We start from the raw sequence: 16,914 nt of genomic DNA, 5'->3' as shown, positions 1-16,914 counted from the left end.
ACACTGCTGGGAGTTATGTCTTAGTTTTCTGTCGCTCGTTCCTCTCTAAGAGTAGGTGGTGCCATTTTGAATAAGTTATCAACACTGCTGGGAGTTATGTCTTAGTTTTCTGTCACTTGTTCATCTCTAAGAGTAGGTGGTGCCATTTTGAATAAGTACTCGACACTGCTGAGAGTTATGTCTTAGTTTTCTGTCGCTCGTTCCTCTCTAAGAGTAGGTGGTGCCATTTTGAATAAGTTCTCGACACTGCTGGGAGTTATGTCTTAGTTTTCTGTTACTCGTTCATCTCTAAGAGTAGGTGGTGCCATTTTGAATAAGTTCTCGACACTGCTGGGAGTTATGTCTTAGTTTTCTGTCACTCGTTCCTCTCTAAGAGTAGGTGGTGCCATTTTGAATAAATTCTCGACACTGCTGGGAGTTATGTCTTAGTTTTCTGTTGCTCGTTCCTCTCTAATACAAATAATGAGAAGGCCTGGGGTTTCGTTCTGATGCTTTAATATTTATAAACACATCAGGATGGACAGCAGCATCATTAAATATGAACAAACTATTTGACAAGCAGAGCTTACAAACATACAGCCTTACATCTCAACAGCTAACTACAAAATGGTGGTCAGGCTCACACGTGCTCAGTATTTATACTCTAGTGCATGCCCTTGGATAGCTTCTTAAATGTATATTTAAAGGTATATACACTCTCACTGAACTACATTCTCCCTCTTAAAAAGATTGCCCTTGGTAAAAACAAATGTAGAAGAATGGCGGGTACTCCACAACAATCGAAGCAAACCACTGGGTAAAAAATATATTCTTTATTCCATAAAGTAAGTGCTTTCGCGTCTCCAAGGACGCTTCTTCAGACTTAAGACTTTTTTACCCAGTGGTTTGCTTCAATTGTTGTGGAGTTTCTGCCATATTCTTCTACATTTGATTTTGGACATTTTTGCTTGGAGGTACTTTACCCTTGTGGTATTTTCTTCCTTTTTTGTGCACTTGGTAAAAACAACATTAGAGTTAGACATGCATTATTATAGACATTAGAAACAAAAGACAATGTTCATGTCCAAGTTGCTTCATATCTGTTACAAGGTTTAGAGATACGACCATATTTAGTAAGATAACAGTTGGGAATAAATTTTGCAACAAGGACAGTCTGCGGTGCACAACTTGTATCAGAAACTTCTGGATTTGTCACAGGAATGGGAATGTCCTCTGGAACTTCCTCTGGAATTGGAATACTGGACAACTCACTCTGAGATAAAGAGTCTTTCTCACAGACTATGTGCTGTGGTATAGGCTTGAATACCAGTAGTAAATGCTTCCAATTCCACCTAAATGTTGCTCCTTCTGATTCCACAGTGTACGATCTTTGCTCTAAACCAATATTCTTCACAACACCAATCTGATCATAACCTCTGGACATTTGCTTCCTTACCATGTCTCCCACTCGTAATGTAATGAGCAGTTTGCTGGTCTTATCATAGTAGGACTTCTGGGACAGGCGCTTCTTCAACAGATTGGATTTCACCGATCTGTTGTTCTTGACACATGGAACCAACAATTGACTACTGATTGGTAATGTGGTTCTGGTTTGTCTCGAAAGAAGTCTCTGAGCAGCTGAACCAAGATGTTTATCACAAGGAATATTTCTGAGATTCAAGAGATTCAGGAAAACTTCACTTTTGTCTTGTTTTGACTTTTCACGTAACTGTTTTGTACTTTGAACTGCGTGTTCTGCCAAACCATTTGACTGCGGGTACTCTGCACTACTTGGGACACGAGTAAAGCCCCATTCTTCTTCAAATCTTTTGAATTGTTGGCTTGTAAACTGCATGCCATTGTCAGAAATAACTTTGTGTGGGCTACCATGCACAGCAAAATGATGCTTCATCTTAGTAATGACTGTACTGGATGCTAGATTGGCAAGTAGGTCAATCTCAAACCAATTGGAGTAAGAGTCTACTAACAAGAAGTAATGTTGACCATTCCCCACAAAGATCTCTGTGGCTACTGTTGACCAAGGTAGTTCCAGAATCTGGTTAAGCTGAAGTGGTTCCTTCTGTTGATGTGGCTTTGTACTATTACACACTGAACAAGATGAAAGTGCTCTCTCAATGTCTTGTGGCATAGAAGACCATAATACAAGTCCTCCCACCCTTCTTTTGGTAGATTTACTTCCTGGGTGACCATGATGCAGAATAGTAATGCACTCTGGTTGCAGGAACTTTGGAACAATTACTTTTGGACCTTTCATTATGATACTCTTTTTCAGTACAATCTCATCTCTGTACGGAAAATAAAGTTGCACTTCTTAAGGTAAACTAGATTACTTTGATAGCCATCCATGATTGATAAAGTGGTTGAGCCTCTGTAAAACTGGATCTGTGGCTGTGTGATCTCTTAACTCATCAAGACATGTGGAAGAAAAATTTCTCACTTCCATGACTTCAAAATCATCAGTTGAATTTGAACCTTGATTCTCAGACTGTTCAGTGGTATTCCTGGGTGATCTGGATAACGTATCAGCAAGATACAGATGTTTGCCTTTCTTGTAGACAAGATTGAAATTATACTTTTGCAGACTCAACATCATATGTTGCAGTCGGGCTGATACTGAATGCATTGGCTTTCTCAAGATTGTGACTAATGGTTAGTGGTCAGTTTCAATGTGGATATGTCTGTCATAAACATAATCATGGAACTTCGAACATGCAAACACAATTGTCAGAAGCTCTTTCTCAGTCTGGGCGTACTGCATCTCAGTTTGGGTAACAGTTCTCGATGCACAGGCAACAGGTTGATCCTCTTGTAGAATGAGTGCACCAAGTCCAAATTTTGAAGTATCATAGGAAAGTGTAACTGGTTTGTGAACATCATAGTATCTGAGAGTTGGTGAACTAGCAATTGTCTGTTTCAGGACATCAGATGCTCGTCGGTGTTACTCTAACCAAGACCAAGACCGTGCTATATCTTTACATGTCAGATCTCTGAGTGGTGCTGATGGTCGGCTCAAGTGTAGAATGAACTTGTCCAGGTAGTTGACCATGACAAGAAAACGTTGCAGGGCTTGAACATTGTCTGGAGCTGGCATCTCAAGAATGGCTATTTTGCTTTTGAAGGGTCTGGTCATAATCCTGTACTCTTAAATAAGTGACCAACATAAGGAACTTCTTGTAACCTGAATTTGCATTTGTGTGGGTTGAGCTTAAGATTCACTTGACGTGCCCTTTCTAGAAATTTCCTGAGGTTTCTGTCATGTTCTGCTTCATCACAACCTCCTACCAATATGTTGTTTACTATAATAGCACAAAGATACCCAGACAACATTTGCTCCATTGCACACTGAATGACTTTACTTGCAGAATTTATCCCAAAAAGGCATTCTCAAAAATTTGAACCTGCCAAATGGAGTACTGAACGTAGCAAGCAATGATGCTTTCTAGTGACACTGAACTTGCCAAAATCAACTCTTTGCATCTAAGACAGGAAAAATAGTGCATTTGGCATTAAGGCCATGACTTCTTTGAATGTGCGCATTAGAAATTAGGTCATTTTAGTGCTTTGTTCAAATCTCATGGGTCAATACATACTCTGATGTCATCTGAGCTTTTCTTATGAGCTACCACCATGGAAGATACACATTCATTTGGAGTTTCCACTGGAAAAACCACACCTTGTTGCACCATTTTATCTAACTCAGCTTTGACTCTGTCCTGCATGGCTATTGGAACTTTACATGTTGGCCTGATAACTGGACTGACCTCTGGGTCTAACTTCATGGAGTTCACAACTGGACGTTTTCCTATTTTGTCTTGGAAAAGATCGGCATAGGTGGAAAAATGTGCTGTGCAAAATTAAACTAGTGGTCTTTTAAGCTAACATGATGGACTTCTTTATTAAATGAAAGCAGTCCCATTTTCAAACTGTCTCTGAGCCCTAATAATGACTGGACATGCCTCGTGACCACATAAAATAAGTCATAGCTTCTTCCACTCTGCTGCAACAGGAAAGCACTACTAAGCCTTCGGTTTGAATTTCTTCACCTCCATAAGTAATAAGCACCGCACACCTTGCCAAATCAAGCCTTTCACTTTTTCACACTCTGACAAATGTTTCTGCTGACATAACTTTGCACTTGGAACCTGTGTCACCTTTGAGCTCTGTGGGTTTGCCATTTGTCCAAACAGTACAAAATACTTCATTCTTGGCCCTTAAATCTTCTGCACTGACCATTTCATGAACCACTGACACATCATCAACATAAAGAGAGGAGTTGCCACAGTCTAACTGACCGACTTGTTTCTTAAAATGTTCCCTTTTAATGAAAGAGTGTGGGCTTTTTGATTTACAAAATCTTTTGAAGTGATTCTATTTATTACATTTGTGGCATTGTTGACTAAAAGCTAAATATTTGTTCCTTTTAGATTCATGATTACTGCCGCAGTTACAACACTCAGCAATGAAACTGGGTTGGGGACCATGTTTTGAGTTTGCTGTCTCACTCTTATGCTTCACTGAGGCTGTGGGAAGTCTAGAATTTGCTAGAAAGTTCTGGGGGTTACCAGTGAGTGCTGCAGGGGCTACAATTGCTGACATGTGCTTGGGCCTGTTTCTTTTAACCACATACTACATACTATCAGCATGAGCTTTATCACTGTGCCTTCTAGAGCTATTTTCATTTGTAAGCATATTTGTGTACCTTTCTGTGAGCTCATATATCTGACAAATCCCAATGGCCTTATTCAAAGTTAAATCACTGTCATGAAGCAAAGTCTTTCTCACTGTATCATCTTTTATGCCACACACAAGTCTGTCCTTTATCAACTCATCCCTTAAGTCACCAAATCTGCATGTTTTAGCTTTACTTCTCAGGTGAGTTATATATGCTGCAAAAGGTTCACCAGGCTTTTGATCCCTTTTGTAAAATAAGTGCCTTTCTATTGTAACATTTGTCTGGGGGTTACACATTTCTCTAAATTTACGTTTTAAGCACTCTGGGTCCTCCCTTGACTCAGCCAGTAGAACAATATGATGGTTTTCCTCCTCTCTGATATAGATAGCAGGTGCACACATAAATGAACGTTCCCTTTCTATGGCTTCTGATCTAGATATATTAAGTAGAATAAATGCCTTTGTAGAGTTATTTTTATCAGAAAATGCAGCCTGTATGAAAATGTTATATTCTTGCTCAAACACTCTCCAGTTCTCAGCAATATCACTGTCAAACACAAGAGTACTGGATTTTCAAAATCCATCTGCCATGCCCGCAAAATATACACAAACAGATTCACTTTATATCCTCGAAATACTGAAATATCGAAATTCAGTATTTCTAGGCTAAAAACTTGATACCTAAAAGAACGAAAACTCAGAAATGCGAATTTTAAAATCTTGCACACCGAAGATTTTGAATTAGCACTTCTACTCCACACACACACACCTTCCTCCCCACACACAAACACAAGCTCTCTACTACATAAAAGCAGAGAGGAAAGCACCCCTGCACCCCCCATGTAGGGGGCTGTGCCCCCCACACTCCCTACTTATATATTTTAACTCAGAGGTCACACTACATACAAACACACACAAAACACCACCACACAAGCTACATTCTCCCCACACACACACATCACAGCAACAAAACACACTAACACACACCACAGCCTCTACCTAAAACCCTTAACACATCCAACAATTACCTGAATCCACAACCATAGTGAAACATCAGAAGTGCTTATTCTAAACTTCCGGTATGTGAGGTTTTGGATTTCGCGCTTCTGAGGTTTCACTCTTTTCAGGATTCCACTTTACGGGCTCAAAATACTGAATTTCAGTATTTCAAGCTTTTAAGTGAATCCACACAAACACTCTGAAAATATGGCCCTTGTAATTATGTACGAACAAACAGTGCTGTGAGTTTGTAACAACATTTAAATGCACCATAAACTCTTCGAAATACTTTGCTTTGAGAAATATGCCTTGCAATGGCTGTATTCGCCAAAATATGCCCTGTAATGGCTGTACTTTGCAAAATATCTTTACTGTGACACTGCACAAACATGTGAACACTTCACTTCTGAGAACTCTGATATCTTTACTTAATATGAAAATACATATGCTTTGCAAAAATACTGTTGTTTCCTTTTATTTTTTTTGTTTTATGCAATTTGGACTTTATTTCAAACATTTTCAGTAGTTCATAGGTTCATAGGTTCATAGGTTCATACTAGGCTATCTGCCCTAGGGCATTTATAAGCCTAGCCAGAGTATGTTTGGCTTTCATCACCCATTTTAAATTAATTTTGCTATGCCTTTTTTTGAGGTTAGTATACTGTGCCTCTGTCTAACAGTGACACAGAAGTGATAGCCGGGGTAAACCTACAATCTCCCATCCAGTCACCAAGATTCCTCTTGAAGAGAGTCAATGTGGGACTCTGCCTAACCTGGACTGGGATTTTATTCCAGAGTGAAGGGAGCCTCTGGGTTATGAATCTGTCCCTCCAGCATGTCCTATTTATTTCAGTGCTGAGGTTCAAGTCTCTCAAGCACGTAGCTCCATGGGATTTGGATTTTCTGAGGTGCAGCATGTACATTAATTCCGGGTTGGACATGGCTTTATACGTCAGGCACAGATCGCCTCTGAGCAGGCAGTATGCCACTGAGTAGAGCTGGAGTTTCTTTAACCGGGCAGCATATGGCATCTGTTTGAGCCCTTTGATCCTCTTGGTGAGGTACTTTTGAGGTCTTTCCAGTTGCTGCAGGTGTCTGGTAAGGTACATCCCAAAAGGGGCATTGTACTCAATTATGGGCCTGATGAGGGATGAGTAAAGAGGTGCGATGACCTCCCTGATCTAGATGTGAATCCCTTCATGATTAGGTGGACTATATAAAATGTTTTTCTAACCACTTTGGCCACGTGGTTGTCAAATGAGAGATTGCTATCAACTTGGGTCCCCAGGTCCCTAATGACTTCTTCTGTACTTAATGGATTACCACCTATGTGGTAATTTGTGGGCACTTTGTTTTTGCCAAAGGGGATGACTATACACTTTTGGCGTTTAGCTTGAGGCCATGGCTCTGGCACCAGTTGTCTGTTTCTATGAGGCCCTTTTGGAGGATGCTTGTGTCGGCTGGAGAGTTGATTATGGTGCCCAGTTTGCAGTCATCTGTGAACTTGGTCAGCCACAGTCCTTCCGTGTTGGCCTGTACCACCGAGAAATATATACCGAACAAGAGAGGTCCCAGGACTGAGCCTTGTGGGACGCCACTTGTAACTGGTTTGGAGTCTGACATGGCTCCAGCAATTCTAACCATGTGGGTTCTGTCCTTGAGCCAGTTTGCAACCCATCTAGTGACATAGGGGTTTATATTTAAGCTGGTGAGCTTATCTATAATGCCCGAGTGGGGTATTGTATCGAAGGCTTTGCGAGGTCCAGGTAGGCTGTGTGGACCACCTTCCCCTCGTCAATGGCCTTGGTGACTGTTTCAAAGAAATTGACCAGGTTTAAGAGGCAGGATCTGCCCTTAACAAAGCCAAACTGGGTAGGATCCAGTGTCTGTAGGTCCCCAATATCTTTATTTATGAGGTCCATGATGATCCTTTCCATGGCTTTGCAGACCAAGCTAGTCAGGCTTATGGGGCGATAGTTTCCAGGATCCCTTGAGGCACCACCTTTGTGGAGAGGGACCACTGTTGCTGTACGCCACTCTTTGGGTACATATCCTGTAGTAAGGCTAAGATTGAACAGTAGTTTTATGTTTGGGTTTAGCTCTTCTTGGAGTTCATGTAGGACGAGCCGGGACACCATCTGGTCCCATTGATGCTGTTTTTTTGCTTTGGAGAGGGCGGCTCTTACCTGAGCATCTGAGATGTCAGGGGGGCAGAACTCTGTTGGGATAGATATTTGCCCTTTTGGTGGGGAGAGGGGGGAGAAGTTTGCACTGAACCTGTCAGCTAGGATGTTGGCAATGTCTGTGGGCTTGGTGTATTTTTTGTCATTTTGGACTAATTCTGAGCATATCTGGGAATTTCCACCCAGGTTCCTAACATAACTAAAGAAAGCCTTGTGATTATCCTTAGTGTCCTGTGCAATTTTTCTCTCGAAGCTGGCCTTAGACGATTTTATGAGTGCCCGTAGTTTTTTGCTAATACTGATCAGAGATGCCTTCCCTTTTTGGGATTTTGCTCTATCATGTAGTAGCTTCCTCCTTTTATTGTATAGTTTGTTTATGGCTGGGGTCCACCAGACAGGACGTCTGCCTTTGGAGGATTGGGTCTTGGTTTTATTTGGGATTGCATGATCCATGCATTCCTGAAGGTGTTCATAGAATGCGTTTATAAAGGATTCTGCGGTCTGGGCCGTATTTTCTACAGGTCCGGGGGCTTTGAAGGATTTCACCTTGGTTTTGAGGCATGTGAAATTTGCTTTACAAAAGTTTTTCACTGTGGTTTTCTGGGCAGGGGGTGGGGTCGGGATGTGAATATCCAGTGAGATTAGTTTATGGTCTGATCTTACCAGTGAGGGATACACTTCTGGTCTGGAGCATAGTGTCCCCATGTTGGTGATGATCAGGTCCAGTATGTTTTCCCCTCTTGTGGGAGTGGTAACAAATTGTTCCATAGCATTTGAGTTTATAAATTCTAGGAACCTTTGGGCTAGGGTGTTGGAGCTAGAGTAATGCTCCCAGTCTATGTTTGGGTAGTTGAAGTTGCCCAATATAATGGTGTTTGGAGAAATCTTCATATTTTCCAGTATTCTCAGGAAGGCCAAGTGGGGTTCCTGTGTTTGGGAGGGTGGTCTGTAGCAGGCTATAAACTGGAAGGCAGTTTTACCCCCAGTTAGTTGCACATGGATAGTCTCTGATGCTTCGTGCTGTGCCACCAACCTGGAGGTGTGGGTATCTTTGACGAATATTGATACTCCCCCTCCTTTTGTGGTTCGGTCCAAGTTATGGGGCCTAAAAGCATGGTATGAGGTATAACCTGGTAGTGCTGGGGTGCTCTCGGGAGCATTGAACCAGGTTTCTGTTACTGCACAGATATCAATGTTCTCCATGCTAAGGAGAGTTTCGAGTGCGTGCATCTTGAGGTTTAGACTTCTGGCATTGAGTAGCATTACTCTTAGTTTCTTATCCCTTGTGATACCTATGGAGGTGGGTTTGTCTTTTGAGCCTTGGCTCAAAAAGGCACTATGGGGGTAGCAAGAGCCTTTGCCAATATCCGAAAGCCCAGGGGTGACAGGTGCAAGCCGTCCCTAGCGAAGCATCGTGGTTTGTCGAGCATGTCATCCCAGGCTGACAGGCATTGGATCCCCTTTGAATGACACCAACACTTAAGCCAATTGTTGAAATTGATCATCTTGTCTTCATATCGTGGCATCATTCTTGGTGAGGGTAAGATGCTACTCAAGGTCAGGGTCATACCGGCCTGGGCTACATGCTCAGAGAGCTCCTCTATGTCTCTTTTCATGTAGTCCAGGGAGGTACATCTCAGGTCATTCACACCAGCATGGACAATGACTGAGTCATATTTGTACTTGCCTTGGAGTGACCTGAGTGCTTGTGTTATGTGGCGGATCCTAGCGCCCGACAGGCAGCTCACCGTGACCTTCTCCTTGTTCAGCCTGGTGAGCGGGACATCAGTGTGCCTGATGATAGAGTCACCTATTACAAGTGTATCAGGTGTGTTGTTTAGCCTTAAGAGCTGTGACTGTTTGGCACACTGGCTTTGTGAGCTATGTGTTGCACGTGTTTTGTTTTGGGGTAGCGGTTGCTTGGGTGTCTGCTTTGGAGGTCTCTGCTGCTTAGGCAGATTTTTATTTAGAGCCTTCAGTATGTTTTGTGTGTTTATGTGTTTGGTTTGTTGTCGAGGTAGGTCTATGTGAGACTGGAATTGTAGTGAGTGTGGTTTCCTTCTCCTCCTGACTGGTTACGCCAGTACTGAGTTGAGAGAGCTTAGCCTCCAGTTTGGCTATATGGTTGCATCTCTCACATGTGTTGGAATTTGTTGGGAGGAGGAGAGGGTTGTCTGTGTACATGAGGCAGTTGTAACATTGCCTCAAGATTCCCAGATTCACCAGCTGGACCAGAGAGGAGATTGACAACTGACCTTTGGACATGCTAGAATAGTATTTGGAATTCCTTTATAATTGAAAAAAGGGCCAATGGGGAACAAGGTACTCAAGGGGAGTTTGTGAGGGTGTAGTGCTTTTAATTTTTTAGAGTTGACTTATATAATTGCTTTAGTGAGCAAGTGTCAGGTAACTTAAATGCAATGTGTTACAGGCAACTTAAATGCATAAACGACAAACAGTAACTTTCTTTCACGTGAAACAAGGAAATAAGTGCAGTAAGCAATGCAGATATCACTAGGGATCCACAGAAGTGCTAAAAGGCCACGTTTTAGGTGGAATTAGCGTTTCAGGGAAATAAACAAACAACAAGCATACAAATAAAGCTAGATTCAGCAGTAATTTGAATATTTTTATCAATATCGTACATATCTGTTTGTGCAAAAATTATTTAGAATGTTCTGTATGCCTTGTTTTATGTTATACAAAAAGAAATAGTGCTGAGCAAATTTTAGTATCTGAAATTTGTTTCTGACCTATTTTGCGAAGTATGCACACTTTGGGGATGATTCACTCCTTTATGTTAGCTGTGTTTCTCTCAGTCTTGCTTCTGTATCCCATTCTGACACCATATCCTTTAGACATGCCACTTCTGACACCATGTCACTCATTTGTCTCTAATACAAATAATGAGAAGGCGCGGGGTTTTGTTCTTTTGCTTTAATATATACAAACATATCAGGATGGATAGCAGCATCATTAAATACGAGCGAACTAGTTAACAAACAGAGCTTACAAACATACATGCTTATATTTCAACTACAAAATGGCAGTCAGGCTTGCACGTGCTCAGTATTTATACTCTAGTGCAAGCTCTTGGATAGCTTCTTAAAGGTGTACACACCCTCATTATGTGCTCAGTATTTATACTCTAGTGCAAGCTCTTGGATAGCTTCTTAAAGGTGTACACACCCTCATTATGTGCTCAGTATTTATACTCTAGTGCAAGCTCTTGACTAGCTTCTTAAAGGTGTACACACCCTCATTATGTGCTCAGTATTTATACTCTAGTGCAAGCTCTTGACTAGCTTCTTAAAGGTGTACACACCCTCATTATGTGCTCAGTATTTATACTCTAGTGCAAGCTCTTGACTAGCTTCTTAAAGGTGTACACACCCTCATTATGTGCTCAGTATTTATACTCTAGTGCAAGCTCTTGACTAGCTTCTTAAAGGTGTACACACCCTCATTATGTGCTCAGTATTTATACTCTAGTGCAAGCTCTTGACTAGCTTCTTAAAGGTGTACACACCCTCATTATGTGCTCAGTATTTATACTCTAGTGCAAGCTCTTGACTAGCTTCTTAAAGGTGTACACACCCTCATTATGTGCTCAGTATTTATACTCTAGTGCAAGCTCTTGACTAGCTTCTTAAAGGTGTACACACCCTCATTGACCTACATTTTCTAACATATCTAAAGCATGATTTGTAGTTGTCCCTAACTTCAGATGCTAACCTCAGGTTATGGGCTGGCTTGGTAATCCTTAAAGTTCTTTAAAGTTTTTAGTCAAATTTCTAATGCTATCCTTGATATGTTGTATATTTAAGGATTTTTTTCTCTTTATTATACATTTTCTTTATGTTGGTGCACCATCGGGTGGGCTTGCTTTTAAACCTCTTCTTATATTTATATCTGGTAGGTACTGTCAATTCTGTACATTTATCAAAGATGTAGTACTCTTTTTTTGTAGCTTCCAGTTATGACAATAACTGGGATTATACTGGAATAAGTACATCTCAAACTTCATCATAGACTTCAATGATATTTGTATATCTGATATCCTTGAATTCTGAGATATTTGTATTTTCAGGTTTAGAGGTTCTAATAGCAAAGGTCAGTAGTTTTCAATCCAACTTAACCAGAAAGGAGATCCCAAGGGAATAGCACATGAAGAAGTTATATTCATAAAACTCAGGTCAAGAATAGCTTGCTGTCTATTAGGTTTGTTAACAATACTTGTCAAGAACTGTATCAAAAAGACTCATTCAAAACTAGGACTCCTTTATTAAAACAAGAAATGTCTTACTTCTGAAGCCAAGGCAACTCTCTCTCTCTCTGTCTCTGTCTCTCTCTTTCTGTCTCTATTTCTGTCTCTCTCTCTCTCTCTCTCTCTCTCTCTCTCTCTCTGTCTCTCTCTCTCTTTGTCTCTCTCTCTCTGTCTCTCTGTCTCTCTCTCTTATTTACCTTCCACTCAATCTAATGCACAGCTCTCAAATTCTCACAGATCTTAACCCATCACTTCTGACCAAACTCAAATCTACCTACAACAAGGTAGCCAGATTTTCTGCCAACAACCCTACAAATCCCATCACTGTCTCTCTCTAAAACACAGAAACTGGCTTGAATTACCCCACCAGCATCTTCTCTCTCAGCTCCAGATCATCCATTCTGTCCTATACCAGCCTTCCTACTGCCCAGCACTATCCACTCTCATTTCCCATTATTCTCCCTCCAGACCTCTCCGAAGCTCTAACCAAGACCTACTACAAATCTGCAACCCCAAGTCTAAATATGGACATTATGTGTAGTTATCACACCACTACTGCCTGGAATAGGCTCCCACTAGAAATCAGGTCCCTTACACATCCTAAACAATTTAAGACAGCCACAAAAGAGTACTTCAAAAGTTACTGGTCCTGCCACTGCTATCTCCCTCCATAAATATCCCCTACTTTCCATACCATACTCTACCTCTTGCCCGTTACTCACTATTCTCCCAAGCTCCCTCTAATCTTTCCTTTCACTACCCTTCCTACTGTCTTCTAAAATATTAAAACTAATTGCCTCTAAGAAGCATTTTATAGAAACTGTCCTGCTGTCATGCAACTACAGTATGACAAAACTGGATTTATCTCTAACCACTCAGCCAAAAAAATATATATATTGTTCCTCTTTATGGATACTGTAAAAGTATTTGCTATACTTCTGACTATTGACACTGTATAACAATGTATCACAACTAACTGCCTTGTAAAAATCCTGTAACATTGCTATTTAACTGCTATACAATCCTTATGTATAATGAAAACTGTAAAATATGTTGGAGCTTTCCTTCCCGGTCCTCCACTGAAAAAGGGCACTTAAGCTCCGTTGGACAAACCCGGTCAACAAATATAAAATAAAATAAATAATAATAAATCTGTTCAGGGATCTTTTCTTAATGAAATCTAAGAAATTTGGGGGTATCCTACATTTGAGGTATAAATGCTCCAGTATATTGATAGGTAGTTAAAGCCTCCCAAAATAATGGCATTTTTGTTTATAGGGAGTTAATATATTATATCTAGGAACTTTAAATGAATTTCAGGGGACTGAGAGGGTATGTTGTAACAGCCTACAAACTGATGGTTGGCTTTGTTTAGTGTGATTTATAGTTCTGTTTCTGAGTCTTGGGGGGATCTGCCAAGAGGTGCTATGTTCCCTAACAAATATAGAGATGTCACTGCAGTTATCATCTTGTCTGAAAGCATATCAGGCAAAAAACAGAAGTAGGAAAGAAGTGCTTTCTGAGCATTTAAACCAAGTTTTGGTAATTGCACAGAGATGGATGTGTCCAGATGTAGTGTAGCCTCAAGGTTAGACATTTTGCTGTTGAGACTTCTGGCACTCAGCAGAGCTACCTTAATCTGATCCAGTTTTGGATTTGATATGTTAGTTATGTTGGTATGTATGTCAGCTGAATTCTGCCTAATGAGGCCTTGGAAAGAGAGGTGGCGACCATCCTTGAAAAAGCAAGTAGGATGTCAAGCACTTTGTCCATGTGGACATGTTCTGGATCCTTCTAGAATGACACCAACTATTTAGCCAATTGTTGAAGCCAGTTCTATTTCCTTTACACCGAGGCATTATTCTTAGAGAAGAAAGGCGTCTATTCAGGGCCAGAATACTATGTCCATTTGTGGCATGAATGGGAATTCTGATATCTCTGCACATCCCTTAGGGTCTGCAAATTCATTCACACCCACAAGAACCATTGCCATATTATAGGCATATTTACCAGGTGAAAGGGTTTCAAGAGCCCATGAGATATCAGGGAATTTGGCACCTGAAAGACAACTCACTGCTACCTGTCTATGAACAAGCCTAGTGAGTGAAAATTCAGTGTGGCTCACCATGGAGTCATCAATCACTAAAATGTTTTTTATTTGTAGAGTGGTTTTGTGTACTGGATATGGGATTACTTAAATGCTGGGATGCTTTGTTGGAAGTTTTCTAGCAGTTGATGTGATGTTAGGTTTTCACTGTGTGCATATTAATTTCAAGTGCCCACAACTAGCAAATCATAAAGTGATATTCCTGTTAATATCCAGTCAAATAAATCATTAAGTGATATCCCTGTTGATATCCAGTCAGATAAATCATTAAGTGATATTTCTATTAATATCCAGTCAGATAAATCAAGTGATAGTCCTGTTAATATCCAGTCAGATAAGTCATTAAGTGATATTCCTGTTACAGTCCAGTCAGATAAATCATTAAGTGATATTCCTGTTAAAGTCCAGTCAGATAAATCACTAAGTGATATTCCTGTTAATGTCCAGTCAGATAAATCATTAAGTGATATTGCTGTTAATGGCCAGTCAGATAAATCATTAAGTGATATTCCTGTTAATGTCCAGTCAGATAAGTCATTAAGTGATATTCCTGTTACAGTCCAGTCAGATAAATCATTAAGTGATATTCCTGTTAAAGTCCAGTCAGATAAATCATTAAGTGATATTGCTGTTAATGTCCAGTCAGATAAATCATTAAGTGATATTCCTGTTAATGGCCAGTCAGATAAATCATTAAGTGATATGCCTATCAATATCCAGTCAGATAAATCATTAAGTGATATTCCTGTTAAAGTCCAGTCAGATAAATCATTAAGTGATATTCCTGTTAATGTCCAGTCAGATAAATCATTAAGTGATATTCCTGTCAATGGCCAGTCAAATAAATCATTAAGTGATATTCCTGTTAATGTCCAGTCAGATAAATCATAAAGTGATATTTCAGTTAATGTCTAATCAGATAAATCATTAAGTGATATTCCTGTTAATATCCAGTCAGATAAATAAAGTCATATTCCTGTTAATGTCCAGTCAGATAAATCATTAAGTGATATTCCTGTTAATGTCTAGCCAGATAAATCATTAAGTGATATTCCTGTTAATGGCCAGTCAGATAAATCATGAAGTGATATTCCTGTTAATGTCCAGTCAGATAAATCATAAAGTGATATTTCAGTTAATGTCCAGTCAGATAAATCATTAAGTGATATTCCTGTTAATGTCCAGTCAGATAAGTCATTAAGTGAAATTCCTGTTACAGTCCAGTCAGATAAATCATTAAGTGATATTTCTGTTAATATCCAGTCAGATAAATCATTAAGTGATATTCCTGTTAATGTCCAGTCAGATAAATCATTAAGTGATATTCCTGTTAAAGTCCAGTCAGATAAATCATTAAGTGATATTCCTGTTAATGTCCAGTCAGATAAATCATTAAGTGATATTCCTGTTAATGTCCAGTCAGATAAATCATAAAGTGATATTTCAGTTAATGTCCAGTCAGATAAATCATTAAGTGATATTCCTGTTAATATCCAGTCAGATAAATAAAGTCATATTCCTGTTAATGTCCAGTCAGATAAATCCTTGATATTCCTGTTAAAGTCCAATCAGATAAATCATTAAGTGATATTCCTGTTAATGCCCAGCCAGATAAATCATTAAGTGATATTCCTGTTAATGGCCAGTCAGATAAATCATGAAGTGATATTCCTGTTAATGTCCAGTCAGATAAATCATAAAGTGATATTTCAGTTAATGTCCAGTCAGATAAATCATTAAGTGTTATTCCTGTTAATATCCAGTCAGATAAAGTCATATTCCTGTTAATGTCCAGTCAGATAAATGAAGTGATATTCCTTTTAATGTCCAGTCAGATAAATCATTGATATTCCTGTTAATGTCCAGTCAGATAAATCATTAAGTGATATCGCTGTTAATGCCCAATCAGATAAATCAAGTGATATTCCTGTTAATGTCCAGTCAGATAAATCATTGATATTCCTGTTAATGTCCAGTCAGATAAATCATTAAGTGATATCGCTGTTAATGTCCAATCAGATAAATCAAGTGATATTCCTGTTAATGTCCAGTCAGATAAATCATTGATATTCCTGTTAATGTCCAGTCAGATAAATCATTAAGTGATTTTCCTGTTAATGTCCAGTCGGATAAATCATTAAGTGATATTCCTGTTAAAGTCCAGTAAGATAAATCATTAAGTGATATTCCTGTTAATGTCCAGTCAGATAAATAAAGTCATATTCCTGTTAATGTCCAGTCATATTATTAAGTGATATTCCTGTTAAGAGATTGATGCATTCACTTGTCATAAATACTTCACTTGAGGAGAAAAAGGTGCAAACAAGATGAAGAGCTATACAATTCATGTTTTGCTCGTTTTTTGACATAGTAACTTACAATCAATCTTTCCCATCTTTCTGCCTAATAGGAAGAAGAAAATGCCAGACAGGCATGGGTTTCTTTACTTTCACCTCATCTTCCAAAATGCACACTGCTTTGCTTAACTCAGCACTTTATTTTTCTTGATTTTAATTGAACATGTATAATTTAGTAAAGCAGATTGGCCCATATTCTGAACATGTGCTTGACAGAGACAGACAGATAGACAGACATACAGTCAATCACAGAATCATGCTGTAATAAATAATAAAAGTATTTGCCGATCCTTACATATGTTTGCAAAGTGATATTAACTAAAGGCTTAG

At 39.5% G+C, this 16,914-nt stretch overlaps 1 protein-coding gene across 1 annotated transcript in view; it reads left to right on the top strand.

Annotated features, from left to right (window-relative positions):
* Positions 1 to 15,118, top strand: part of LOC122816123 — a 958,912-nt gene extending 943,794 nt beyond the window's left edge. The window contains exon 15 of the mRNA XM_044088882.1: positions 14,444 to 15,118. Coding sequence (XP_043944817.1) covers positions 14,444 to 15,118 — 675 coding nt within the window. The remainder of the gene's footprint in view (positions 1 to 14,443) is intronic.
* Positions 15,119 to 16,914: the final 1,796 nt, after the last annotated feature.

Source organism: Protopterus annectens, chromosome 12.part0 (assembly GCF_019279795.1).
Source record: "Protopterus annectens isolate FY-2018-M chromosome 12.part0, PAN1.0, whole genome shotgun sequence".
Taxonomy (NCBI): domain Eukaryota; kingdom Metazoa; phylum Chordata; order Ceratodontiformes; family Protopteridae; genus Protopterus; species Protopterus annectens.
This window is presented reverse-complemented; position numbering and strand designations above follow the sequence as displayed.